This window comes from Stigmatopora argus, chromosome 3 (genome assembly GCF_051989625.1).
Source record: "Stigmatopora argus isolate UIUO_Sarg chromosome 3, RoL_Sarg_1.0, whole genome shotgun sequence".
Taxonomy (NCBI): domain Eukaryota; kingdom Metazoa; phylum Chordata; class Actinopteri; order Syngnathiformes; family Syngnathidae; genus Stigmatopora; species Stigmatopora argus.
The window spans coordinates 14,714,240-14,742,151 of record NC_135389.1 but is presented as its reverse complement, the minus strand read 5'-3'; the positions used below and the strand labels follow the sequence as shown (position 1 = coordinate 14,742,151).

Here is a 27,912-nt window from a genome sequence, read left to right as displayed (position 1 = left end):
TCAGGATACATGTACTTTATTCATATTGTATGTATGCTTGTTTACATTTATACAAAAATACAGACTACAGTAGACTTCTCCCCCAGAATAGCAGCTGGGTATTCATCACCACCATCATCATCAAAATCATCATCATCATCATCATCGTAATAATAATATCAATATCTGTCTTTTTTGTGGGTGATCCAGACTTACTTTCAAAACTGGAGCTGACTTGATTGTCCCACTGTGAGATTAAAAAAAATGGAGGTGGGGCGGGTTGGGGTATTTGTAATTCACGACAAGTAGGAACAACAGAATTCAAGGAGGTGTGCAAATGTTCTTGAAACAAACACACCACCGCCACATTGCCATTCGTTCACAGCTTTCTTCATAAGTCAGTGTGAGGCTGTCACAGCGAGGCGAGTGGAGAAAAAAAAAGGACGGAACTGTAGCAGTAGCATCTTGGCTTGGGAAATTGTAGAAGAAATGGAAGTCCTAAAAAAGGTTAACAAATGAGCTCCGTTGAAATATGTGCCAAAATGTACACAGAATAGTACATTAAAAAATGTCAATGAGAAATCCATCCATTGACTATCCTGTTGAAACTGTCCAGTTATCCCCTGTTGAACGGTGAATCAAAATAAGTTGTAATAGTGTATAAAACTCCAGAAAAAAAATCTTTAAAAAAAAATACTGAATAAAAAAAATTGCGCTAGAGTTAACTTTTTGTCATTTAGGCTCATTCGTTAATGTATTTATTTTAGGGTCAGACATGCACATGGAAAGTTGAAACAACATTGTAAGGTTGTAACAACGGTTCATCACAATCACTTGAAAGAGAAAACATGGGTGTCCATCCAATCAGTCAAAAGCTGCGCCAAGCCAACTTTCATTCAAATTCATTAAACGAGAACTTGATCCATTTGATTCCAATGTTGGCTCAAGCGTTTGATTCTGATTAAAGGGAATGGTCCAATTACAGTAGATAATAACACAGATTAGATATGCCTCTATATTTAAATTAAAATGTTCATTTAAAATTTATTTACACTTGAGTTGAAATGAGGCCAGTAAATAGAAAATATTGCATAATAAATATTCTTATATAGGTGTAGTAACACTACCTGATGCCATCACGGACCATTTTAAGTTATACATATAGAATTTTTCATTCTGCATACAATTTAATGACACATTTTAAAATGATATATATTTTTCTATTTCAGTACTCCAATATTTAGATTTCTCCTATTTTCAAATTAAGTTTTGCAATGTTAGAAATGCAATTTTTTTTTTTTACGCTCAATATAAATGCTTTGATATATCACAATCCAATTATATTCAATAAATATTTTGGGGGAAACATAACATTTTTAATACATTTTCCATCATTTTACATGAATTCTAATTTTTGCATTTGTAAAGCATGCATGCATTGCTGCAGATGACTCATGCTTATAGCTTGAGTGCATTTAGCTTTTGGCACGTCAAAAAAGCGCGTAGAAGTAAAAAAAAAGAGTGAAGTCTTCTAGACTGGACGTTTGTTTCATAGGGTTAACTTTAGCTGGTGCTACTCTTTTAGAGTTGCTTTTCCAATTTGCTACAATAATATGTGTGTCGGGTTCGTACGCATACATTTCATTCATGGCACTTTTTTGGCATTTTCACGCCGCCTTCCATAACTAGTGGAGCAGCAAGCATGTTTGAATACAAAGCAACTTTCAAACCCCAAAATGTACTCCGCTCTCGCTTTAAAATGCAGCAAAGTCTACTTGTTGGTAGATAATTGCTGAAAACATTAAGAGACTGAGAACTACATTGTATACCACTGCAGGAAAATAGCAGACATCCCAAGTCTCGCAGTCGTTCTGGGAGTCTCATTGAGTTTGGTAGCAGCTCCCTGATGCCTGCGAGTCGGATAAACATATTGCGACTGTACGACGGAGTGTTTCTTTTTTAATTTTTGAAAAAAAATTATATTTTGACAATGCGAGTGAGAACGTGGAGGCAAAATTATAACTCGTGCACCATGTGTGGAATAGCCTATTTCAATGATGTTGCGAGAGAAAGGGAAATGTTAACTTCTCCAGTAAGAAACGAGAATACAAAACTTTACACCAGAATATACTAATATAATAGCATATCCTTGTCTAGTTAAAGGTTACGAAGGATCACACCATAGCAACGGTGACTTCAGGATTGCCCACTTCGGACTTAATGATTGTAAAAGACATTTTGAGGTAGGCTAAGTTTAACGCGCCATTTCCTGCATTATATTTCTGTAGGTTAAATTCTGTCATAAAATTGACAAAGGTTAAATTGATTTAAAAATACCTTAAATGATCAATAATTAAGTAATGTATTAAATTATCATTATTGTTAATGTGTTAATAATATACAGTTGGTGAAAATAAGTAGCTTAAGTGTGTATGTATGGGCATGGTGGGTTTGATTAGGGGAGTTGAAAATCCTCTCCCTGAAATAAGTTTTTGGAACTTGGGATGTCTGAAATAGCAAAAGGGTGTGGTCGTTATTATTAATATTATTTTTCCAATTGCTGACATGAGGTAGAATTAATTGCCTGTGTCAAATTTCCAAGAAGTATTTATTTGTAAAAACTTGAAATTTTCTCACGAGGATTTAACCATATTTTGTATGATTGTTTGTGAAACAAACAATAACCCCAGAACACAACAAAAATGCTTTATTTCCTATTGGGAGGTTTAATTATTATTTTTGTAATTGTTACTATTGTATTTTTTAATAATTATGGTCGTTTTAGCTATGCATTTGTCACTTGTTTGACAATCAGGAATGTTTAGAAAGAAAAACGGTCATGAATAGTATATAATATGCTCTTTCTTCCTGTGTTTTTCAGCTTTACCCGCTCTGTATCACCAACCAACAGTCCGCTAACTCCTACAGGGAATGTGTGAGAGAAAAACATCTCCCTGGAATATGGCAATAAATAAATAGAATTTACAAGCTTCACAAAGAGACTAAAATAGAGATGATGGTGTTGGAGAACGTGGAGGAAGAGGATGGGATATCCGTTGAGTGAAGGGAGTGGAGGGACCAAAAAAAGGGAGAAAAAACATCAGCATAGTAACAACTTGGCATTCTCTTCTTCCTTTGAAGTTTGAACGGTTGCCATAAAGTCTGGGAGAAGAATGGACTTTTTCCCCTGGCGATTCTTATTCCTTAATGAATGAAACCAGTTCCGTATGAAATAGGGAAATTGTATCCGTACAGTAGAAGGGTCAACCAGACCAGATAAAATGGTGGCAGTAGCCGTCGAAACTGAGAAACCGTTTTAGAAGCAGGTCTTCGTTGTCTTTTTGGTGCTTGGAAGTTTTGGGTGGTTTTCTTTTTGTTTTTGTTTTTTTAATCACTTCACAAGTTTCTTGTCAATGGAATGTCACTTCCAGCATCTGAAGAGTCACAAACACAAAATAAAGGGTTGGAAGTGACGTAACCAGACAAAAATTGAATGAGATTTCAATTAATGACCTTAAATTTAACCTTAACTAGAATTTTATACAAACAAATGTAGGTTAAAATCAACCAAAAGTGAGGAAATGATCCAAATAGAGGAGTATTAACATCTTACCAGCAGAAGTAGTTGAAGCGTTCCTTACACAGTTTCAATCATTTTCAACCTATTTCTGTAACCAGGAAAGAAAAGAAAGGTGTCAAAAGGGAAATAAATAGCAACTCTTTACATCTCTTGCCAAAAAAGAAAAAAAAATACTTTTCTGTAATTTGGGAATCTAGTGGGGATGAGCTTTGTTCTGTTCCTGTGAAGAGAACACCTTCTGCGGAAGTCTGTGGAAGACCTCGGCTGTTCTGTCGCGATCTCAGCTGCTCGGCGAAAGTCAGGGTGGTTTAAAATAGGTTAACACACAAAATTGAATTCAGGTGATAAAAAAAAGACAAAACAAGGTGAGTAGCATGAATTACCTTCCATACAAGCAGTAAGATGAGCGCCAGAAACGGGATGAAAAGTAAGGACAGCAGACTTCGCTCCACAATCTCTGGGAGCAGACGCTTTTCTTGGTCTGGGCACAACAATTAACATCATTATCAATAACAAAATGGTAACAATAACCAATTTATATAACAGCAACAACCATACAATAAAGTCTAATTTGTATTTTGACTGAATGATTTTTTTTTTTTGAAAAATCTCTAATCAAATGATAGACAACCTTATATTGAAAGAACAGTTTCATCAACCTAACTCACAACATAACAGCTTTGCCTGCAAAACCATGACTCTAAACATGGCATTTATGTCTTGCCACAATCTCATCGACATTGAGACACATTAGACTTATTCAGCATGCACAAACTACAGTATTGCAATAGTTGCTATCTCTGTAGACTTCAATTAAACAATAAATCGTTTTGAAAATGTAAACTAATATGACCAATCAAAAGTCAAAACAGACATGATTGTCTGCACTTTGGCATGGGATATGTTTTTAGAACAGCTCCCTTAAAATGTAATTGCTTGCTGCAAACTTTGATCAGCAACACTCACTTTTGTTGCAGATGACTGATACATTTTATGATTCATTCCATTTGTTCTCATATACAATGACAATTCATGAAGACAAAGCAAGCTTTAGTGAGCCAGAGGCTTCAGGACAATAAGCTCTTTAGACAAGAGGAATTTCAAAGCAAAACGATGGTACCAAATGTTCCAATAAATATCAGTCAAACAGACAGGCTAGACTCGTTCCTCAGCTACTCAAAGAGCCCCCCCCCCACCCACACACACACAACAAACACACACATGGTGGATGAGAAAACCTACACGTATGGCAGCCTGAGAATGTGTCGCAGTCTGAGTTGTTACTGCTGGATGACGGCAATACTGAAACAAACAAGTGCAAAACATTCATAGATTTGAAATAATTATATTTGCAGTGGTGCAATGACAATTGCATAACTTGACAAAGTTAAGATTTAAACATTAAATATTCACATTCGATCCAGCCAACCTCATATTAAATGCGATTGCAAATGACCCACTAAAATCACAAAGAAATGCATTTTCATGGCTAATTGTCTCTGCAACCCGGTGAAATTACACCAACAAGGTTTGCAAAAAGACTGCTAAAACAAAAACAAAAGTGCATCTTTGAAAGTGTTTTTTCATGTCATTAAAGTTAGAGTCACTGTTGGTATAGTGGTTCATCTCCCTAACTTTGGTGCAAGCAGTATGGGAATGATTTCTCCTCAGTGGCGATGCGATTGTAATGAAAATGGTTGTCTGTCTCTGGGTGTGGCCTCCGACTGACTGGCGACAAGTTGAAAGAGTAGACCGCCTTTCAGCTGGGATGGGGTCTAGCACCCCGCCATCCTGACAAGGACTTGTGGTGTTGAAAATGAATGTCATCAAAGTTAGCAAAACACAAAAGTCAATTCCACATAAACACATTGTCCTAACGACTCCGTGCGTGCACACGTCCAGCAAAGAGGGATGAAAAGTAAGACGCAATCATAGTGTTCGTCTTGACGGCGTGGTGTTAGAATACTTGTGCGGACAAGGGATACGTCAACATTTGATCTGGCCAAGACAAAGTTCCAATTCCTAAAATAACTTTCCCACAGAGCTGAGAAGCAGTGGTTCAAAGTTCAACGAAAAATGTTCTGGAAAAATATTACTCCTCAAGTTAAATCAGGAGCAATGATAGAATAATAGCAGACATGAGTTGATTGAGCAGCTTGTGAAGTAACTCGTTTTAAAGCGTTTACATGTGATATCCATAAAGTTGCACAGGATGATAAGAGTAAGAGTACATTTAAAATTCACTCATCTTCACATCCTCGCAAGGGTTGCCAGAGCCTATCCCAGCAGACTGGTGAAAGGCAGATTAAGCCCTAGACTGGTTGCCAGTCAGCCGTAGACATACAACCATTCACACGCACAATCACACCGCCATCAAGCGGGAATTGATCCCACGCTTGCCCGCACCGAAGTTAAAAATAGGAACTAAATTATGAGACAGGAGAAGAAGAAAAAATCACAAAACTACAGAATTATTCATGGCTAACAAAAAATATGTAATATTACAAGGGAAAAGTGATGGCTCAACATCTGAAGGCTTGAACAACCACTGACCTTTCAAATATTGTTCTGTTTGCGTGTGGGGCGTGGTGGGACAGGGAGGTGGCTCGCAATCGTCAGAATCGTCTCTGCGCTGTGCGCTCGTCAGGAAGTTGGACACAAACTCAAAGTATTGCTCAGTGGGCCATCGCTCCTCGCGGTAGTGGCATTCAAAGTCGTACATGACAGCCTCCTGCGTGACCAAACCAGAACACGAGACACGTGATTTGGATGTACTTGGATAAAATAACCAGATCTAAAGTTTCAATAGGTCTGTGAATCAACTCGACGTGGCGTCAGCAAATATCCTAACAAATTGTCGAGTTAATTAACCCGTTCATGCATAAATTATTTTCTCCCTTTAACCCTAAAGGACAATCATGTAACTCACTGGCTTCCATCAATGTGAAAGAATGTTTCTACATTCACTCAATGCCGTCAAAAGGGATTGGACATCGAACAGCATCAATGGCACTTAAATGAATTGAACCTCTATCAAAGTCAATGACATGCAATGAGTTTAATCTAAGAAATGAAATTTAATTCAGAGCGTTACTCTGGGCCTTAATTGGAGGTTGAGCGATAAGGAATTTTCAAAGGCCACTGACGATTTAGTTTTTAAAAAAATTGAATATAGTCCCTGAAATGGTTAATGATATACAGTATAAAATCTCATTGCTCCCATAAAACAAAAAAAATGGCAATAAAACCAAACAAGGTAATTCTTACCACAGAGCCCATGTTAAGCCGTAGCTCCTGAAGTATTTGTATAAATATGCTAATATCTTTTCTATTGGAAGAAATGTTGCCAAATTTGAGTGCTAAGTCTTGTAAACTCTCTTCCAGGTAGAAAACGTTGAGCTTGACCCAGCACATCCCACCCTGAAAATACAAAATCAAAACACAAATCAGCACTGATTGAAACACATCATCAGCCTTGCTTCTTTTTAATGCAGTAACAAAACTATATTCTTGTACTCAAACTTTTCACTTATTTTTTCTTATGCTATCATGACGATATGAAGACATCTGTTAAGTCATCATTATAACTAATCTATATTTTTCCTTTTTTTTTTTTATAGATTTGGGTATGTTTACAAAACCACTAATCCGTCGGGCTGCCCACATGGTACTCGGACGTTTGGTCGACCGGAAGTTTGGTCGACCGGACGTTCGGTCGAACGGACGTTTGGTAGAAGGGACGTTTGGTAGAAGGGACGTTTGGTCGAAGGGACGTTTGGTAGAAGGGACGTTTGGTAGAAGGGACGTTTGGTAGAAGGGACGTTTGGTAGAAGGGACGTTTGGTAGAAGGGACGTTTGGTAGAAGGGACGTTTGGTAGAAGGGACGTTTGGTAGAAGGGACGTTTGGTAGAAGGGACGTTTGGTAGAAGGGACGTTTGGTAGAAGGGACGTTTGGTAGAAGGGACGTTTGGTAGAAGGGACGTTTGGTAGAAGGGACGTTTGGTAGACGGGACGTTTGGTAGACGGGACGTTTGGTAGAATGGACGTTTACACATGCGACATTCAACAAAAATGGCTTCAGTGAAGAAGAAAAAAAAGTATGTTACCTCTTCTTTCGGAACGTAATGTACAGGAATTTTGTAGTCTTTGGGAATATTGTGTTTCTGCCGAGAGAAAGCAAAAAAAACAAAAACACAAAAAAAAACAGTCAATGGAAAGTTTTAAACACAACTTGGCGCTAAACATGAATGGGAAGGCAAATTACTATAAAACACTTGAATGGGTTTATTTCAAGTAACCATTGTTAAGGACTCTGTGAAGCTATTAACTGAACTACGTATTGAGGCTTGGTGTCTCTTGATGCAACCAGATGTTTTTAGTTTCTTTCCCCCCCTCACTCTCTCCCATGAAAAACCCTTTGTACTCATAACTTGTTTTATTCTCTTTGAAACGTAAATATAGAAAGGCTGTTTCAATGGAACACAATGCCAGCGCCTAACAAAAAGTAGACTGCTATGGTTATTGCTTTAGATTGAAGTCCTTACCAATATCGAGAGTCTCGACACGTCATCTGTCACTGGGTTGACGTCAAATTTACTTGAATATGCCCCGAGCGTGATCAGCAGCAGTAAATGGACGCAGACGTGTATCCGAATCTAACAAACACACAAGTAAACAACAAGTTAGGGGCAATAATGCTCTCACATGATCTAAAGGTCGGACATTCCAATGAAATTTTTCAATTAGGGCCTATTCCCGGAAAAGAAAGAAAAAACAGGCCTCATTGATGTTGTTAGCAAACATTCACAAAATAGAATATTGCTTGAAAATTCAATAAGAAGCTTTTAATCTCCAAAGAATAAGTTCACACTCGTATCAAAAGCCATGGTTATTTTTAGGAACGATGTCAGTTGAATTAAAAAAAACTAAATACAAGGCAAATAACAGGGAGGGATTTATAATTATTATTTATTTTTGTAACTGATTTATATTTAATTTTATAGTCATGCACAAAAATAAGACTATTTGGCACAAAAGATTGAAACAAAAACCTGTAACGTTTTATATTATACTTGCAATGTTATTCCCTCAAAATATGAAATACAATAATAAAGTGGTGTGATATCTTGATAGTAAATTCACAATGTCGTGGGTGGAAAAACTGAAAACAAAGAAAAACTGTGGGGTGTAAAAATGCGTGAATAGTATAACAGTGTAGTGGGATAGTTTTTGTTTTGTATGAGAATAAAGTTCAGTTGTTATGAGAAAAATGTAACATAACCAAACAAGTTAGTAATGCAATGAGATTTTGAAAGATTCATGAATTAATTAAACAATTTTAAGGTAGCTTTAACAGTGATAGTAAAGAAATTCATGACTGTTTTCCCTACAGCAAAACGTGAAATAACAAAGTTGTGGTGAACAAGTTGTCAAAGTTATGATGTACAAGGAACAAAATTACAAATAGAAACCTTTGAAACATGTACATACATGCTGAATCTGTTTCCAATTCAGTGCCACACCAACATCTTAGTTTAGCACTGAATTGGCACGCCGTGTTAAACCAGATTTACTGACTGGTTTAATTGTTTAAATAAGTGCTTCTAAATTATTTTCTGTTCACCTTGTTCATTCCTGTTAATTGAATCATGTTTCAAGAGCAAACACAAAAGGGAGAGATATACAAATTTGTGCGAAATTAATTTAACAGGTTCCCAACTTCATCAATATGTGTTTATTGTGTAAACTAATAAATGTGAGCTGAGCATGTTCCTTTTTGGGGGGAAGAAGCAATTGTCCTAAAAAAATGTAGATGTGTGTGCTTTAAAACCAGTAAATACCGGATGTTCGGGTGCACTGACTTTGAGCAAAGCCGTCATGTTAACAGGTCATTAAATTAGCATCTGGCGTGAGGTCTGAAATGACTTGCAATACAATAGAGTGGGGGAAGCAGGGCCCAGTTTTCCAACTACACCCCCAGCCTCAGGCATAGCCTTAAATTCACAAAACCGCTGTTGTTTTATTACGCAGGTTGAACATCAACACCCCATTTTATGTTGGTGGTCCGTGCTCACAGAAGAGCCAAAAAAAAGAACAGGATAGGACAAAAGGCAAGCTTTGGCAGGAGAAATACGATCAGGTGTTAAACGTCATAACCCTGCACTACCACCTTCCCACGTACAGTAGATATACAGCTCCTCCTTCAACACCGCATCTACTTCCAAAGTAAAGAAATCCCAAGGTCAACGTCAATCCATTCTATACTTTGCTCAGATAAACAACACAGAACCCTCGTCAGTTTTAACTAACTGGCTAAGTATGACAGCAAAGAACGTCCAATCTAATTGGAAGGAAAAGGCTCAGTGATTACTTCCAGCCCTCCCTGCCTATTTTTGACATAATATCCCATGAAGCATCAAAGAAGCCCACAAAGAAATGAGCTCTGCTTTTTTATCTCTGAATCTTAGACAGACCAGTAGTGTTCACACAGAATTGCAACATGGGAAAAATATACCTTATTCTGTCAGTCAGAAATGCCAGATTTCAATAGTCATGTGTGAAATGGTAAATCCACAGCATTGGCAAACCTATGAAAATGTATTATTTTGACAGTCTTGCCTAGCAGACATTTTTTCCATCAGTAGCCCAACGCAAACGTATTCATCAAATCAATCAAACGAGTATTTTTATGTGTTGCTCCTTTCCTACTTAAAAAATTGTGACTGCTACATTTGCCAAAGAAGTAAATCTCCCCCGACAAGTGTTCACGCAATCTCAAGCTCAAATGGCCAGCAGGCTTTCTTCACATCAATCCATGTTAACATTTAAAAGCTTGCGGGTTCTTGGTTTTGTTCCATTTTCAAAAGTATTTTCTGACCACCGCCAAGGGGTCTCCCCGAAGGCTCTTAGCACTCTTAGAGTTGCAACATAAAATGAAAGCTCTCAGCGCAGTGTGGCCGTGGGCGTGGCCCTGCTATGCAAATGCACTTCAATCAAGGCCAGGATCAGTGTCTCGCTCAAGGACTGCACACCATGTTCACAAGAGAATGTGAGCTCAATGCCTGACAGCCAAATGAAGAACTTTCCAAGTGTGACATTTCGGACTGAAAAATAATTCATCACATGACCATGATTATTTTTTTTCTAGTATTCTCGACACTTCCTAAAATTGACACTAAACTACTGTATTTATCTTGTTTATAAAAGACGTATATCAACAATTGTTCCTAAAGAAGCTAATTGATATCACTATAAGTTAATTCAAGACAGAAGACCCAAATAAAATTTACTAACGTGTTTGTTTAAGGCTGTCAACAAAGTTGATAAAACTCTAGGCCTATTTTTATTAAAATGTTTACACAAAGAGAGGATTGTTGAAGAGTAAATTGTGATAGATAGACAAATGGATTTGTTGACAACTCTAAATTGTCTTCATCGCTTAAATTCGGTTCTGTGCTCGACTATCAAGTCGTCAGTGTGTTCTGATATTCAACGTCAACATCTTAAGTTAACAGAATGTCAAGTATGGTAAAGATTCCTTCATTCATTGGAAGATGAAATCCGTTCTGCTCATTTCTCAATATTGTTTATTTAAGGTGGCACATGAGGCTTAGCTGAATAGAAGAAAAAGCACACATCCAGCAATTCACAAATAGGAGGTCAGCAAGCTGAGCCTTGTTGGGGCTATTCGTTTTGGATTGCCACACTGATCTCGCAGAAACTTGTTGCAATTTGCATGAAAAGCGCTTACGTCCACACTTTGCCTCGCTCACAACAGGAAGAACAGAAAACAGCAGTGCTGTCCAAGGCAGCAGGAAGGATGCAATTAACCGTAAAAAGAAAAACAAAGAGCAAGCGGGATCTTATTCAATTTGTAATTGTCATACTTGGTGATCTTGTAGGAATGTCCTGACAAAAAAATGTCTACTTAAATATTTGGACTCTTCCCAAAACATGCGGATGTCAGCTCTCTTGACTCTGCTCATCGAAATGTGTCCCCCGTGTCCTCTCGTTGAGTTTATGTGCCAGGATGAGGCGCAAGCTGTCAAAATAAGTGGGGATACTTAAACCGGCCCTGGTCTCCACTGCGTCGTGAGATTGATAACTCATGAACATCAAACCGACTTCAAGTACTTCATTGTATTGAAAAATTCTTCTCCCTACCCATTCATTCAGTTTCTGAACCGCTTATTCTCACAAGGGTCGAGGTAGGTGCTGAAACCTATCCCAGCCAACTACGGGCATCAGGTAAGGAACATCCCTGAATTGGTGGTCAGCCAATGGTGGGGCACAAGGAGATAGACGCCCAACCATTCACATTCACACTCATAGCTAGGGGCAATTTAGAGTATCCAACCAGCCTACCGTGCCAGTTTTATGGGTGAGGGAGAACACTGGAGTACCTGGAGAAAAACCACGCAAGCCTGTGGAGAGCATGCAAACTCCTCACAAGAACGATGTAACGATTTCCTCGTTTCAAAGTTCAGGTCATGTCGTCAAATGGAGGACCATTTTAATATATATACTTAGGCGTCGAGAAAACTGTAATCTTAGGATGTAAAAAAATAAAAATAAATTGAAATATTCAGCAAGTAACTGAGTCATGAATGAATGAATAAAATAGTGAACAGTGAAATAGAAATATTGCAACATCTGAGTAATTTCCCAATACAGAGAGGCTCAGACTTTGGTCAGGAATCACTGGGCAAGACTTTGCCAGATTAGACTCATCCCATCACCCCTGTCAGAACCCCCTTTGGTCTTAATAAAACACTAAACTAATCCATCACATCTGCCACTAGTGACGTGGAGCATTTTTCGGCCCGGCATAGCCTATTAGGATAGGCTAGTCTCACTTAGATGTATACTTGAAAAGCTTCCATATGTCTTGTTTTTCCATTGACACGTGTTCCACAGGATGTACGTGTTGTCATGAAATAGCGCAGTGAAATGGTGTCTTTTTTTCACGCAATAAATAGACTGCAGTAAAACCTACTTTATTCTCTTCAAAGGATCATGTTAAAAATGATACGATTGATGATCAGTGATGGTTTTGGATCTCCTTGCATGCAATCAGCCCTTTAGGTAGCACCTAAGGAAGAAGTCTCAAGGGCTAAGGTCTGGGCTGTGAGGTGCCCACTCAAAGTCTGACTCGAGGCTGATCACGCTGAATCCAAAGTTCACTTTCAAACAGTTGAGAAAGCTTGGAGGTGTGAGAGCTTACTCCAATTTGCTGGAACAACAATTCTAAACTAGTTATAGCTGCAACTTAACTTCGTTCTATTTGCAGTGCTTGAATATACAGGACTTCTTAATTTTAAAAAAATGTGAAAAGGGAAAGTGAAAAATGAACGTAGGATTATTTAACACATATTATACATATTCTCACAATACTATGACTTAATATTAGCCATCATTCCGTAGATCATTAGTGGAATATAACTGGATACATTGGGCTAAACAAATTATTTGTTATTAAATGAATTATAAATATAGTAACAAAAATTATTTAATTGTTTTTTTTTCAAATATTCCATCAATTAGGATAAAATCATTAAAACACTTTAATTACTAGTTGATTAAAATTATTTTTGTGGTTTATAATTTAGTTCACTTAATTACAGATGAATACTCTTTTATTGTTATATATTTTTTCTCTTCACATGCCTAATAGAGCAGTTACAGAAGCCCAGTTATAAAATTAGTCTACTAGACCCATGAGATTTGTGACCAAAGGATCTCTGAAGTGCAACCTTTATCATGCTGGTATGCATGACTCTTGGCAAACCTGCTTGAGCTGGTTTGATTTCTTAGAAGATGCTTAATTGGAAAGTACAGAGCATACCAAGATGATATAAGCTGAACAGAAAACTAATTTGGCAGCATGTCATAAGTTCAAGTAGTTCAAATACACTTAAATCATGTGAATTTACGGTTTTTAAACTAAATAAATTGCAAACAATCTATTTGATACAAATCTAACATTCACATTGCTAAACCTCCATTTGAACTACGTGAACCCAGCAGTATTCCAAATCTTGTTGTTGAGGCGTCGATTACAAGCTTCAGTGTGCACCTCTTTGTGCAGACAAGGCCGTGATAATCAAAAAACCTTGAAGTCAGGTCACCCCTATTAAAAAAAAAAGTCAATGACATGCCATGAGTTTAATCTAAGAAATAAAATTTAATTTAGAGTGTTACTCGGCCTTAACTGGCGGTTTTCTTCAGTGCAGAGTCCTAGTAGCAAATGTGGCTTCTGGTTACGAGTTTCAGCGTGAATTTTCACATTTTTATGAATAAAAAAAAAAAAATCCCTAGATAAAAATCCACGATGTAGTGAAGCCACGAAAATTGAAGCGCGAAATGGCGAGGGAATACTGTACTGCATCATTAATCTATTATAAATGTCAGATGTAGCCAAGTTAAGAACCAAGCGATGGCTATCTCAAGTAGAGATGATGTACGCGTGCGTCCTCTTACAATAGTCAACTCAAACTTAAGTTGGAACATTTTGCTTGTCAATACGCTCGTAAACAATTCCACTAGGTCAGACATGGGCAAACTACGGCCCGTTAGGCCTTTTGATCCGGCCCGCCGACGTTTTCCAAATTATTATTTTTTTTTTTATGCGGTCAAAATACAGGAAATCATTGGATGACCTGCATGAGCAATTCTGCCGTCGGTTTTGTGATTTTGGAAAAATTGACAGCTGGTGTCATGTCCTTTCTCACAAGACCCGGAAACGGTTCCGCAGGAGTTGCAGTTGGAACTGATTGATCGCCAACATGACAAGTTCAACTCCCTGAAAGTCTCTGAGTTTTAGGCTTCATTAAGTGCAGCCAAATTTCCAAACATCCAGAAGATGGCACAGAGGATTCTGGTGTTATTTGGCTCAACATATGTGAACGGACCTTTAGTCTGATGAAAACCAAGAAAGCACCCCATAAATCCCAGATGAGTGATGAGTATGTTCATACTTTAGTCCCTTTTTTCTGTTTATGTTTCATATGTTAACGGATGCAGTTTTTTATATGTATCGTATCTTGTGCTGACCCGGCCCGCCTGTCAAAGTTTGCCCAAACTTTAAACAAATTCTAATCTGCATTATGTGATATAATGAGTATCAAAGTATGTTAGATATGGAAAGTGAACAGTCTATGTCGGGTCCCTAAACAAGACCAAAAAAAAAGATTGAATTTAGACTCATTGTTTTATTTTTTTAAGGACCAAGGAAACAATGCTTATGTTAAAATTCTTATGAAACTTACAAAATCCCCCGCCAAAATTGATTTAAATTTTTTATTTTTATTTTTTACATTTGAGGCCTTGCATCTACTCCCCCACAACTGCAAACATGTGATACAATGCAAAGGAATGGAGTTCAAAGACCAGAAAATCTGAAGCATATGTTAGCTACTCCACGGAAACCAGACACTTTTCACGTGTCATCATGAGATACGCTGCCCCCTAGGTGCAATATATGAATTTTATACTTCATCTCGGAAACTTTTACTAAAAGCTTTGCAGCTCAAAGTTTTGTTTACGTGTGCCTTGGCAAGCAAACCCTTCAGAAGTGTGAAAAGGCTTTTACCATGGGAGGACATCAGCCGGGCTGCATACGGCAAATTATGGTACCATATTTCCATACATAATTAAATCTACTTAGTTGGGCTGTGTGCCAATGATGCATGCTATTTCTACTGTGATCAAAGACACTGGTTGATGTGTTTGTTTCCGACATTTTAAAGGAAAAGAAAGCTGAAGATTTGATGCACGGGACAATCAATATCCCTGTGCAAATTTTCAGATGAAAACATAAATCCTTTTTCATCCTCATTTTTTTCTGTTCCACTTTGATCTATCATGTGAGAACAGAGTATGGCTTAAATCAATTCATCCTAGGAATTCAAAAACAACACAACAAACTATTCAACATTTTTTTGTGAAGTACCCTTTTTGAGAAAACTCCAGAACATTTACTTTGCGAAAGCTACTAGGGTAACTTGCCCAAATAATTACCACATATCCTAAAGAGAGGGTTATGTTACATAGATCAAGACAAAAAAAATACGTTGGCGACCTTTGTTGTTAAATCAACAGTTTTCTTGTACACGTAAGCATTTGCACATGGTTTGGATAATTGAATTGCTTCTACATGGTTCATTATAGACTTTCTGTTGTTGAATAATTGAATGGACATCCATTTTTCCACAATGCCAAGTGCTGGACGCTACTTTCGAAATGATTGAGTGACGCCGAACTGGTCTTCAGTCAGTCACAAGGTGCATACAAAGATGAACAAAACTAATCAAATCATCTTCAACGCTCACATATGTGGTCACTGACACACTTTCCCCTTTGGAAAAAGATGCAGAAATCTGGCTATGTTGGTTAATAGAGACTTATGGACATTTTTATTTATCAAAATGATGGAAAGACATTGAAACGGTATAAAGCTATGCCACAAAATTAATCATAAAAAGTCAAGCTCACCTTTTGCCTAGAAATCAAGGGTACGCAATAATTATGAAATGCTGATTTTAACAAATCTTGGCACTGTGACTAAGTGTATATTTCGTCCACCTCACAGTTTTGAGATCAAGGGTTGGCCGCACTGTTCTGCGATGGAGAGAGGGTTCAACACTAATAACTTTAGATGTGAATTAAGTTTGCTGATGACTGCTAAAACGGGTAAAACTAATTATTTAATATTCCCTTTATTTGAATTTTGTGTTTTTCGTTCGTGATCATCCTTTATGTGTGTTTCTCATTTCTGATATGTAATGAAATAAAGCAATTGAATTAAGAGAACTCCTTTAAGAGTAAATTGAACTGATGACACTGCCTAGTGAGCAGTGGCCTGCGTGACTGATCTATGGATGACAGCCACGTCGACCCTTCCCCCGTCACCACTAAAACGCATCATTAGCTAGTCGTAATCCCATAAAGCGGAACATGCAGTGCTTCGCATGACACGGGTTCCATGATTTCACGCTAATCTCCGGGCCTCTCTCATTGTTTCACGATACTTTTCATCACGAGGATTAGTGGCACCCATGATTAATGCTGCTTGAGTCATCCAGATGTTGATCTCCAATGACTGTTTTTAGGCAGAGGTTTCTTTTGGCCACTCTGTTGCTGCAGTGATAAAAGCCATGGTTTGATTTGGCAAGGTGAGATTTGGTATGTTGATCCAAAGACTTTCTCAAGACTTCAAGACACGCAAGAAACACAGCCATTTTTGCACGGTGACCATTTCAAGATGCCTCAAAAGATGGAATTTAGCATTAAAATTTTGCTCAGACATTTTCAATATGTAGGAACTCAGATATTGCTTTTTGTAGTCATTTAGTAAAAGTTTTCTTCTTCTAGTGAATAACCTAAATATACTCACATACTTTGTATTTAGGATAAGCAGCTGAATGAATGAATACATTTTGTATCTGAGGGCACTGAGCAGATTGCATGTGCATCACGAGGAAGCTGAAATCTGATTGGACAAAATAAATCACATATATAGGTACTTATGAAAGAATTGCAAGCTGGGTCGAGATAAACGCAATAAAAAGAAGACAAATGACTGTTGTCACTTTATGAACACAATTTCACGCAAGTCTTAAATGCAGGCTAAAGTAATGTTAAGCCCAGAGAGACGGATCTGAAAGCTCCACAACAATCAACCACCTCATTTATTTTTCATTTTGCATCTTAAGCCACAAATCAGAGTGCCCATGGATGTGTCCACTTTTTTCATCTTCTCAAATTTAATGTAAACCTCATCAACTCAGAATAGAGTGGGATACCAGACCCCACCTACCCTGCTCTATTAAATCACTGGCAGAAGGTAGTCCAGATCAGGGCCAATTCCTGGTCTCATGCTGGTCCATTTTTAAATGCTGTATTTCCAGCATTTTTGCCCACCCACAAGCTGCGCGCACAGATGCAGTCACATTTAACTTGACAATAGTGCCTGTCGTGACAAAGAACCAGTCAGACAGTTTGTTTACAAAAACAGATTTGCAAGATTAAAGACTATCAGCATGGTTTGTTCAAAAACTCCAAAGTTGACACCGAAGGCAGTTTTTAAAAACAAATTGACACAGCAGTAATTTAACACTCTTCCGTCTCTGAACTGTTGACCCATATGCAACGAGAGCAGGGCAGGGACATTAAGCAACACATCCAAACTAAACTTTGTGACCATTTTCCACGGAATTCTGGAGACCAGAGCTTGCCAGGTAACTCAACTGAGAGCCCAGTAACAGTATTGCGATATCACTGACAAGCAAAACAATTTATTGGAAATGGTTCCCAATAATATAACATGGCTTTAGGGGCAATTCACAAGTGTATATTAAAGATAAACCTTCTTCTTGAGCTTTCATCTTACTGCTACCAAATTTTACGTGTCCAGAATAAGAAGACAAGGCCCAATTGACAAGATTCTTGGCTTTCCGCATTACATGTGAGCAGAGAATAAGTGCAAACTTTTGACCACTTGCCAAATGGTTTATAAATGCAGCCCAGGCATTTTGGAAAATAGAGCCCTGGAGACTATTTCACTTCAGATCTCAATTGGTTGGAATCCAGGCTGAAGCCTGAAGTCGGCAAGGACAGATCCCAACATACAATCAAACCTGATTTCGATCAGCTGGAATGAAAACAACGGATATAATTCTGCATATTTTTACCGTACATTAGCACACTAAAAGTACACAGGCAAAATGCATGAAAAATGTCTCCAATTAAAAGTCAATTGGCCATTCCCATTACTTGCTACATAACAAAAGTTCTACAGATCCCACGCAACAAGTTTCGAAAGACAATTTAATACTGGTTAGCAAAAAGCAACAGCCTGTTGGTCCAATAGAGCAAGGAAACGATCAATTTTGAACTTTATCTATTTTTTTAATAGTGGCGTGTGGTTAGTAAAGGCCTTGCCTTCAACCACATTAAAAAGCAGTATCTCTTCTCCAAATGTTCTCCTTTCCTTCAGAGTCTGCACATTAGCCTCAAAATGTCTGTCCCGCTCGCAGCTTTAACCTTGTATGGCCAAACGATTCACACCTGATACATAGATTTTGAGCACTTATGATATTTTCGTACTGTACTGATGTTATCATGAAAGTATAATAACAATTTTGGAGAAATTATTTGAAACATTGAAGTATTTTTGCCCAGAGTTGAAAGATTTTCAATTTGCAGATGGGGCCGATGCCACTGAAATCAGGAAGATTAGCTTCCGACGTCTATTATTGCCCCAAATCAAATCACCAGTCATGCTGATAAAAATCAGACCGTTGGATGGTTGAATAAAATGACTAAATACCAAAACAGGCAAGAAAAGAAAAACAGGAAATGTGACGCATTCCCCCTCTTGATGGGCTCTCTCTTTCTCTCGCTCTCTGTCTCTCTCTCTCGCTCGCTCACTCACTCACTGGTCTGCATTTTCTAATCAATTTAGCCCTTGAGCTCTGCCCGTCTGCTGAGGAGCACTTAAAGTGTTCGATCTAATAAGGATGAAGAAGAAGAACAGGAGCCAGACAGACAGACACTTGGGCCTAGAGAGAGTCTTCTTACTAATCCGAAAGGCAACTAACAAGATGGCAACATGTCGTTTGAGTTTTTTATTGTTGACCTTTTAATGTTTCCGTCGTTCGGATTTATTTGACATTATACAAATTGACTAACATTCACTCAAGGTGATCTATGAATAAGAATTTTTAGAAACAAGGGTAATTTGGCCTCAACTCACCCACCTTTACTGAGTTCGATATTGGACTTCGCTGAGCCACAACCCAAATTCCTTTTCTTTGAAAAACCAAAGTGAAAGGCGCAAAAAAAAAAACAGTTTTAATCCCATTTCGTTGTTATCTAGTGACATCACTGAGACACGGCGCCTTTGTGCACTGCGTTCTGTTCTGTTTAGTTTCATTACTGTGGGGGCCAGTGTTTTTTTCCCCCAACAAATCAATTATTTTATCGGAAAATGGTTAATATGTATTCAGTGGATCCAATGTGAATGGAGCCAAAGATGCATGTGCAGTCTCTCTGGTTTTCTGAGTCACGGTGGTATGGTGCATCAGCGTCTGGTTTGAACTTGTACGATACCATCTCACATTTTTTGGCCTTTGACCAACTTTCAGTTTAGTATTTTGTATAGTGTTTAGCATGTCAGGCACACAGTTCGGAGATCGAAAGTTCAATCCTAGGTTCGGAGCATCCTGTGTGGAGTTTTCATCTTCTCTGCGGGCTTGGTTGGGTTTTCTATGGGTTCTCCGGTTTCTTTCCGGTTCCCAAAAACATGAATGGTAGGCTGAATGAACATTCTAAATTGCCCCCCAAGTATGAATGTGCAAAGTGGGACTTTAAAACCCTACTTTGTGGTTCCACACTGTCACACTTAGGCACAAATGAATGCATGCTAAAATCCCAAACAAGAAAAACGCTTACCATTTCCAACTGCGACTATTCAAATTGTAAGTACAGAATTAACAAGACCATTGAATGGTAATCGAATGCTTCATGTGAACATTAATGCGAGTGTCTATTCTCCCTGCTAGCTATACGTTTCATTAAGACAATAAACGCGGAAATAATTTAATTTACTACCAGTTGTTGGTTTTTCTTGGCAGGAAAAGGTGCCTACGCATTTGAAGGGAGTGTAAGCCGATAACACACAGCACTTAATCGCGGGCACAGCATCTATTTGAGGGATGAACCTTAACAGAGGTCAAGTCATCTAACAAACACAAGATATTATGTGACAATTCTACCAAAGGGATCTTCGGCAAGGTTTACTCCTGCATCCTTTAGCTCATTTTTTTTTGCTGTGAATGGATCAATAGAATATCGCCATTAACCGCAATCAATGAGTTATGCATGTTAACAAGGCTGCCATACATTCATGAAATATGATTGCTATGACAGATGAAAAAAAAGAAATATGTCACAGTAACATGGCTTTTGAAAGATGTACTAATTCTTCATTTGAAGTTTTTGAGATCCTTTTTATGATTGTGATTCCATTGCAATAAATTAAGTTGTTAGAGCCGTATTATTTTGTAACATTATAGCTTCAATCCAATGTTAATCATTTTAATTTATGTTTGAAATCTCAAGATTTGAGATTAAAACAAACGTGAATGAAGGAGAATGATCACATGAGGAAAAAAATGCATTTATATGTCAGAATATTATGATCAGATTTTTTTACAGTGAATCAGAAGTTTTATCACTGTGGTAAAAATAGTGAATTATTTTAGCAACAAAAGGCTCATTTACTTAGTAATTAGGTTGCTGCCAATTTTCTTTCCATTTTTGTGTTGCAGGAAGTTATGCTGCAGCGGTAGTATTCCAATTCATTTGATGCCACTAAAAAGTGAAGAGAAAAAGTCATCATTAAAAGGGATTTGGCTTAATTAAAACCATGTTTACAACAAAGAAGAGATGACAAAGCTTCTACAAAAAACAACCGGATGGATATCAGAATTTTCACCCCCACCCGCTATCTGCCAAAATTCTTAATCATTAAATCCGCATGGGAGACATTCGCATGTCAAAAAGTTGCACCAAAGTAATCTTTAATCACTTTCTTCTCCTTTTTTTTAAACATACAACACGAAATGTCAAGTACATCCTTAATTCTTTTGTAATTTTATGGTAGTTTGAAACACAGAGGCCTTTTGAGGACACAAATCCAGGCCCCCCTTGGCATCCATTTTCATGAGACAAAAGTCAGATAGCAGAAAACTGTCTTTTCTCTCAAAAGCAAAATGTAAATGTGGATTTTGGACTCAGATTTCAATTTTTTTCCCCACTAGATTTTACACAGATTTGTATACATGAATAAAGCCAGCATTTATGTGCTCATAATTAACTGCAGCAAAAGTGGCATGTTTCCACAGCTGAATGTCTTTTTAGTCAGATCATTAGATCGTGCCAGCGTCTGGTTTGACATGTGTATTTGGAAATATACGAATGCAATGCAACAAGACAGGAGAAGTGACAGTACAGGTGTGAAACTTCATGGAAAAAAAATCTCATTCATAATAATTAATCATTCTTCCTGCTACACTTTGTCTCCTATAAATAATAAATAAAAACAACTTTGTGGGTGTGGCTTAGAGTCTAAAAAGTATAGTACTTTTCACCTAATCCTTTATATGCAGATGTCATACAAAGCAGGTCCATCAAACATGGAATAAAAGATTTAGGGTTCATCAGCCGTTCACACGCAACCATAAAATATTACTGTCTTCGTTCGATTCCCTCAATGACAGAAAATTGCCAAGACAACCCTTGTCTTTGGATCTCTGGCAGCGTCTTACACACAGAGATCCTAAAAAAAATATCCCACATTTCCTTGTAGACAGACCTCAAGTGAGTTCCTCACAGCAGAGCAAGACAAGTAAGTGCCAAGTGTCAGACACTGGTCCCATAATTTCCTTTTTCACAGATGCCTTGTTTTTTAGAAATCCCACAAAATTACCAACAGCAATTGTTTTAACACAATAAGTGGCAAGCGGATTAGTGGTTAGCACTTCGCCCTAGCAGTTCTGAGACCAAAAGGTAGTAGTCTAAACAGTCGGAATTTGCATTACTAGTATTGGAGGGACCCCCGATACGACACTAAAATTGAGACTGAAGAACAAACTAGGAAGAATGTATTAAAACGGGAGAAAAATGCTAAAACATGTTAATTTTTTTTAGTAAGCTAGAAAATGAGGGTCAAGTGTTGTGTTTGGCACCAAGACTTTATATTATCCTCATTTAGCAGTCTTGAAATGTATTATTAAAAATCTATTTATACTGTATATTTTGTATATGTTTATAAAAACATGATATCGGTACAGTTTCAGCAATCGCCGATCAAAAGCAAAAGATGGCTGAAAATTAGTTGTTGAAATACATGACCTTTTAACCATGAACATGTAACAGCTGGATTTGCAGGCTTTGTGAAAGGGGCAAAAGTTTAATTACTCAACATCAATCTAAGCATATACATTTTGCCAATAACGTGCCAAGAAATATATTAAAAACATAAATTGTGTTCAGTAAAATCTGCCACTTCAAAGGACCAAGTCTCATCTTAGCATCTTGCTTCTGAGAATGTCCGTAACAAATACGCACCATATTCACTTCCAATAATCAAATACATAACAGGCTAGTCTTCAGTTTTTCATCTGTTGTATTTATTTTTTGCATTTTTGAATATTATTTTAAATTAAAACCACCTTACTGCGGCTGGAATTCCAACACTTTGATCTGCTGTCATAACTCTGCTGTGGGAAAAAAACACAGTCCCATGGAACAATTTGCGTCACATTATTATCTGACTACACGGATAAATACTTAAACCTCTAAAGCCCTGAAGATGGACATGGTAGGTGATCCAAGAGAACATTTTAAATCTAAAGTGTTGAAATGAAAATGGGAGGCTTACAGCTAGACTACATGCTAAATAACATTTAAAAGGTCCCTTTAACTTTTTTTTAACATTAGTTTTCATGATCTTGGAAGCCATTTTATCTCTTTAGTATTGCTTTAAAAGTTTTTTCTTTTCTTGGCCCCTCTGCAAAAATCCTACTCCTCGTTAAAATACAGATGCCTGGCTTTAATGTGCATATTGCATGCTTTGATTAGCTGGAGAGTTTAGTCGATGGGAAGCTTGTGAGCATTGGCGATGTGTGCGGTGACTGATGCATCACGGAGTCGCGGACCACAATCTCCTCAAGCTTTGCTATTTGACAATCGTTTAAAAAAATTGGATGCACCCTACACTCGGGCAGGACAAAAGGTGAGATCGAGGGTTCAATCCCCGGTGGGTGGCGGCCTTCCTCTGTGGATTTTGCATGTTCTCCCCATGTCTGTGTGGGTTTTTTCTACCTTTAGAGTCTCATCATCACGCATATTTACACATCAATTAAATGATAAAATGCGGTCAGAGTATTAAAAAAAAAAAGAACAATCCAGACTCGTACAGATCCATGACAATTGAAATTGTACAAAAAAAAACATTTACTACGTAACCATCAGTTTTCTTCAAAAAAACGATGTGACAAGAGTGCAGAAACCGTATGTTTCAATAGGAACAAGAGTATGTAGACATGTTGTTTTTGGTTTCATCATGGAATAAAACATTGGCCATACATCCTGAAGAACTTACAAATTCAAACCAGAGGCTGAAATACAAGAACAGGGCTGTGACTCGAAAAAAGGTAAGACATGGTCACGCCACAGATTGGTCTTGGGGTCCATTCACATGGGATCTACTGAAAGGTAAATATCTTACATTTACGACCAATGATTGACAATCTAATAATTTGTCATCTGAAATTAAACCGGGCGATCTTTCACTGTTAAACCTTTGGCGATGCTTGCTGGAGCAACAACAGCTTTTTTTGTTCCTATGCTATTGACTAGGACAGCTACACCACATGCAAACCATCTAACACCGGTATACTTTTCTGAAGTTTACCCCAAAAAACAATCCAACTCATTGGCCACACGCCATTTGTCACTTGGTCAAAGCAGTCTTGAGAAAAATATTCAGATTAAAACAGTATAATAGTCTGCTAACAGGCTGCTCCACTTCCTTTTATGTGTTCGATTCCCTTAGCTCACCACTCAGTCAGACATCAAAATAAATAGGCTTATACTGGCAAGTGTTTGTGTTGTTACAATTTCCTACACAATACTTAACTATTTAGACACTTCAACAACATTTCCATTTTCATCATTGGTGGTCGCAGCAGGGCTTTTATTTTATGTTTTTTCCAATAATAATTACTGTTCAGAGAAACTTTCTCCAGACAGTGTATACCAGTAATTTGTACTATGTGTTGTAGATGAGCCAAAAAGCCTTTCAAACTGGCGCTCAACTCCATTTGGCAACAAAGGAACTTGCTTGGCAGCAATTTTGAAATGCTGCCTTTGTGTCAATTCATGGAAAAAACATTTAAAGCCATGATTATAAAACAATCCAATAAAAACAGTAGGTAGAGCTGATCTTTTCATTCAGAATATGCCTAGAGGCTTATGATAGAGAGGGGACGATCAGCGGGAGTGTTTCTCTCACTGCCGTTAGACAGACGGTGGTTTAAAGGTGCAGGCAAGTGTTTCCCTGCCAACATCCCTTCGTTGGAACGATCGTCTCAAGGAAGTAGTAACTTGTCTTCTTAAGCCAGGGGCTCATAAGTAGGTTAAGGTTTGGTACTAAAATCATTTGAAAAAGAGATTCTGGGGATTTTCATGACAAATTGTCTCTTACACCCTATTAAATGACAAAGATAAATAACGTGGCAAAAATTAGTAAGCTGATCAAACAATTTCAGACCAGGTTTGAAACCACAACTTCTCAAAAGCAATCCATACTTGCAAACAACAGGTGCAAATTCAAATTCAGGACATAATTCACATTTTTTACTGTGACTTCCTCCCATGATGACCAGAACTAATGAGCCATAGATGAAGAATAGACATTTGATAAGATATATGAGGAAGAATGTAGCACAACTTGCCATCTTAACGGCTCAGATTCCATTTTTAAAAGAAGGCTTTCATCCTAAGCAGAAGAAGACATTACTAATTGGAACAAAGAGTCACAGAAATTAAATCAATCACTAATAAGTTAGAAGGGAAACTCACTCTTGATTCTATCTCTCAGTATCTGCTGTCAAGCCTGGCTAGTCAATGGTGGATTCTACGTGCTGTTCGAAATCACTTGAGCAGAGTACGATTCGAGCCGCGACCATGCCAGTGTTTGGGTGCACCACTACTTAGCGAAACCTCAACGGCCAACATGGGTATGGCCGAGGTACAGCCAGCAAAGGCCAAAGGGGCTCGTCTGGGCTGTTATGGCGGCACTACTGTCACAGTCGGGCATATAGGCTGTCAAGGCAGAGGCTGAAAATTTAATTAGAAGTTGGAAATAATCTAATGTTTATGTACTTTTTTGTTTAGAAATGATCTGATTAGATAAAAATAATCGCTTTAGGTAACACGTGGAGGAAGAAAACCTCCATTAGACGACACAGTGGATGACTGTTAAACATGACACCTGACAGTTCTGAAATGAGTTTAATCGCCGACCTCGGCTCTGCGGAGTGTGGTTTGCATGTTTTTCACAGGCCCATGTGGGGTTTATTTTCCATGTAGGCCATTTTCCTCCCACATTCTCACAACATGCATGCTAGGTTGAACACTTAAAATTCTTTGGAAGTGTGACTCTGTTTTTACCCCACCTCTTTCCCATATTTAGTTAGAACAGGTGTATGGAAGGAAAAAAACCTGCAGGTACATTCTTTATCAATGGGTTTGAGGGCAGATTCCAACTTGGACCTTTTTTTTTCTTTAAGCAATCCACCTAAAATGGATGTGGCAGGAATTCAAGCTTAGGTGGCGTATTGTATCTGTAGTAACAAAGTAGGTGGCAGCAGAATATTTATAAATATTTCAGTGTTTGAATTTTTCAATTGAAACTCACTAAAGGGAACAAAAATATTGTCTTTTGTATGAAGCATGTCACAATTTGCGAACAATTTTCCAGAGTCATAAACTGTGACTATCAGTTATATCTCACTCAATTAATTGTTCAGAATAATTTAAGAGTTTTAAAGATTAAGAAAATAACTACATTTGGTTGGTTGCTAAAAGAAATATACTATCAGCCCAGGAATGAATCCAAGTCAAGAAATATTTATTATATTTATATTGTTCAACAAAACTTATATAAGTATGGTGTGATGGTGCCAAGGCTATAATTCTTTTTGTTCAGGATAAAACATTTTGTTTCAATAAACTAAATGCTGTTGTTGGCTGCCATTTCACTAAATCATTTTTGAGTGCATATATTCCATTTGTGTGCATGTGTATTATATTTGTGCTCTCCAAGTGGCTGTCAACCAATTCAGGGTGTACCCCGCCTACTGCCCATAGATAGCTGAGAGAGGCTTAGAAAATGAATGAATACATAATACATCAATGTGCAAATTAAGCATCTTTGAATTCAGAGGGTGCGGCTTATATTCCAGTGTGAAATGTGGTGTTTTCATGGATCACATCAGGAAAAAAAACTTGAAGTGGACTCAATGCTCCCTGGGGATTCTAAGGAATGGGCCAGGGGAGTCCAGTGACCTCCCAAACCCCTCACACCACCGTGAATTCACTTGGGAACCCACCATTTATTCCACCCAGAGGCCAGGCCACCTCAGTTAAAGTTATATTAAACTACTACCAGTTTTAAAACAGTCAAAAATGTCTATTTTGAAGAGTGATCATGTATAAATATTAACATAAGGCAGGCCGAATTTACAGCATTTTTAAAAGGCACTAATGCTGTATAAACATCAACATCTCATAAAATGATTATATGCTTGAGGACTCAAAGTGGACAAAAATCCCCCCTCGTTAAATGCAGCAAATTGTTAACAAAAATGCTGTGTTCATAATCACTTTATATTTATAGAGCGCTTATCAGGGGACCAATTGATGCTAGTACAGCCCTGAGGCAACTGTCCATTCAAGGACCGCATCTTATCACCCAAAAAAATCGCCACAATCAAGTAAAGGACAACAAATTCTTTACAAAAACGTGCGGTATTTTGATAAAAATAACATTATTAGTGCGTTATGACACAAAATGTTCACTACTTGATTGATTTCAAGTTGGCATCAATGTTCACAATACAATGTGCTACTAAAGTCTAAACGCACGCAATATCCTAGTAAAAAACGGCCGTGTGCGTGTGCGCGTGCGCGTGCGTGTACACGCATGTCGATCTTTCGCGGAGCGCCATTAAAAATGAGCTGCGTACGTGCTAAATGATCCCAAGCGTCAACAAGTAGAAAAATGCAACAATGCATGCCTGCAATAATAGTTAAGACCAATAAAAGAAAACACTTACTTTTGGTTTCTTCATATGGAACGACAGGGGAGAGGCTACAGTGCGCAAAAGCCTATTTTATTTTACTTCTACGGGCAGGAAAGGGGTTGTCATCATCTTGTGTGCACATATCCAACGCGTCAAAATTAGTATCCGAGAAGAGGAGGCAAAAAAAAAAATATATATAAAATAAAAATAAAATCACAAAAAAGAAGGAGACTGATGTGCTAGGTAGGACGAGTGGACTGAGTGAGGGTGTGTGTGTCTATGTGTGTGGGTGTGAGTGTGTGAGTGAGTGTGTGCGTGTGTTTGTGTGTGCGTGAGTTGAGTGAGTTGCAGGCGGCGTTCAAAGAGCGTCTCAAGGCGCGTAAATCCAGGGGGCTTCTGTGTAAAGAGTGCGCAAAGCTTTATAATATTCAAACTAGAAAAAAACGAGGGGGGCAGAGCGAGAGACAGAGAGAGGGGAGT

General features: G+C 37.9%; 1 protein-coding gene across 1 annotated transcript; it reads right to left on the bottom strand.

Moving 5' to 3' along the window:
- Nucleotides 1-27,872, bottom strand: kitlga (kit ligand a). Its single transcript, XM_077597019.1, has 10 exons — nucleotides 27,466-27,872; nucleotides 8,104-8,214; nucleotides 7,666-7,722; nucleotides 6,827-6,979; nucleotides 6,113-6,290; nucleotides 4,802-4,861; nucleotides 3,943-4,040; nucleotides 3,734-3,843; nucleotides 3,593-3,647; nucleotides 1-3,413 (listed from the first exon to the last, which is right to left on the bottom strand). The coding sequence occupies exons 1-9, from the start codon at nucleotides 27,478-27,480 to the stop codon at nucleotides 3,617-3,619; spliced, it is 813 nt and encodes a 270-aa protein (XP_077453145.1). The 5' UTR covers nucleotides 27,481-27,872; the 3' UTR covers nucleotides 1-3,413; nucleotides 3,593-3,616.
- Nucleotides 27,873-27,912: the final 40 nt, after the last annotated feature.

Excerpts from the sequence above, each read along its gene's own strand:
- kitlga (XM_077597019.1), bottom strand. Across the intron at positions 4,862-6,112 it reads AACAGAACAATATTTGAAAG|TATTGCCGTCATCCAGCAGT; the intron begins GTCAGTGGTTGT and ends TGTTTGTTTCAG. Across the intron at positions 4,041-4,801 it reads ATTCTCAGGCTGCCATACGT|ACCAAGAAAAGCGTCTGCTC; the intron begins GTAGGTTTTCTC and ends TGTTGTGCCCAG.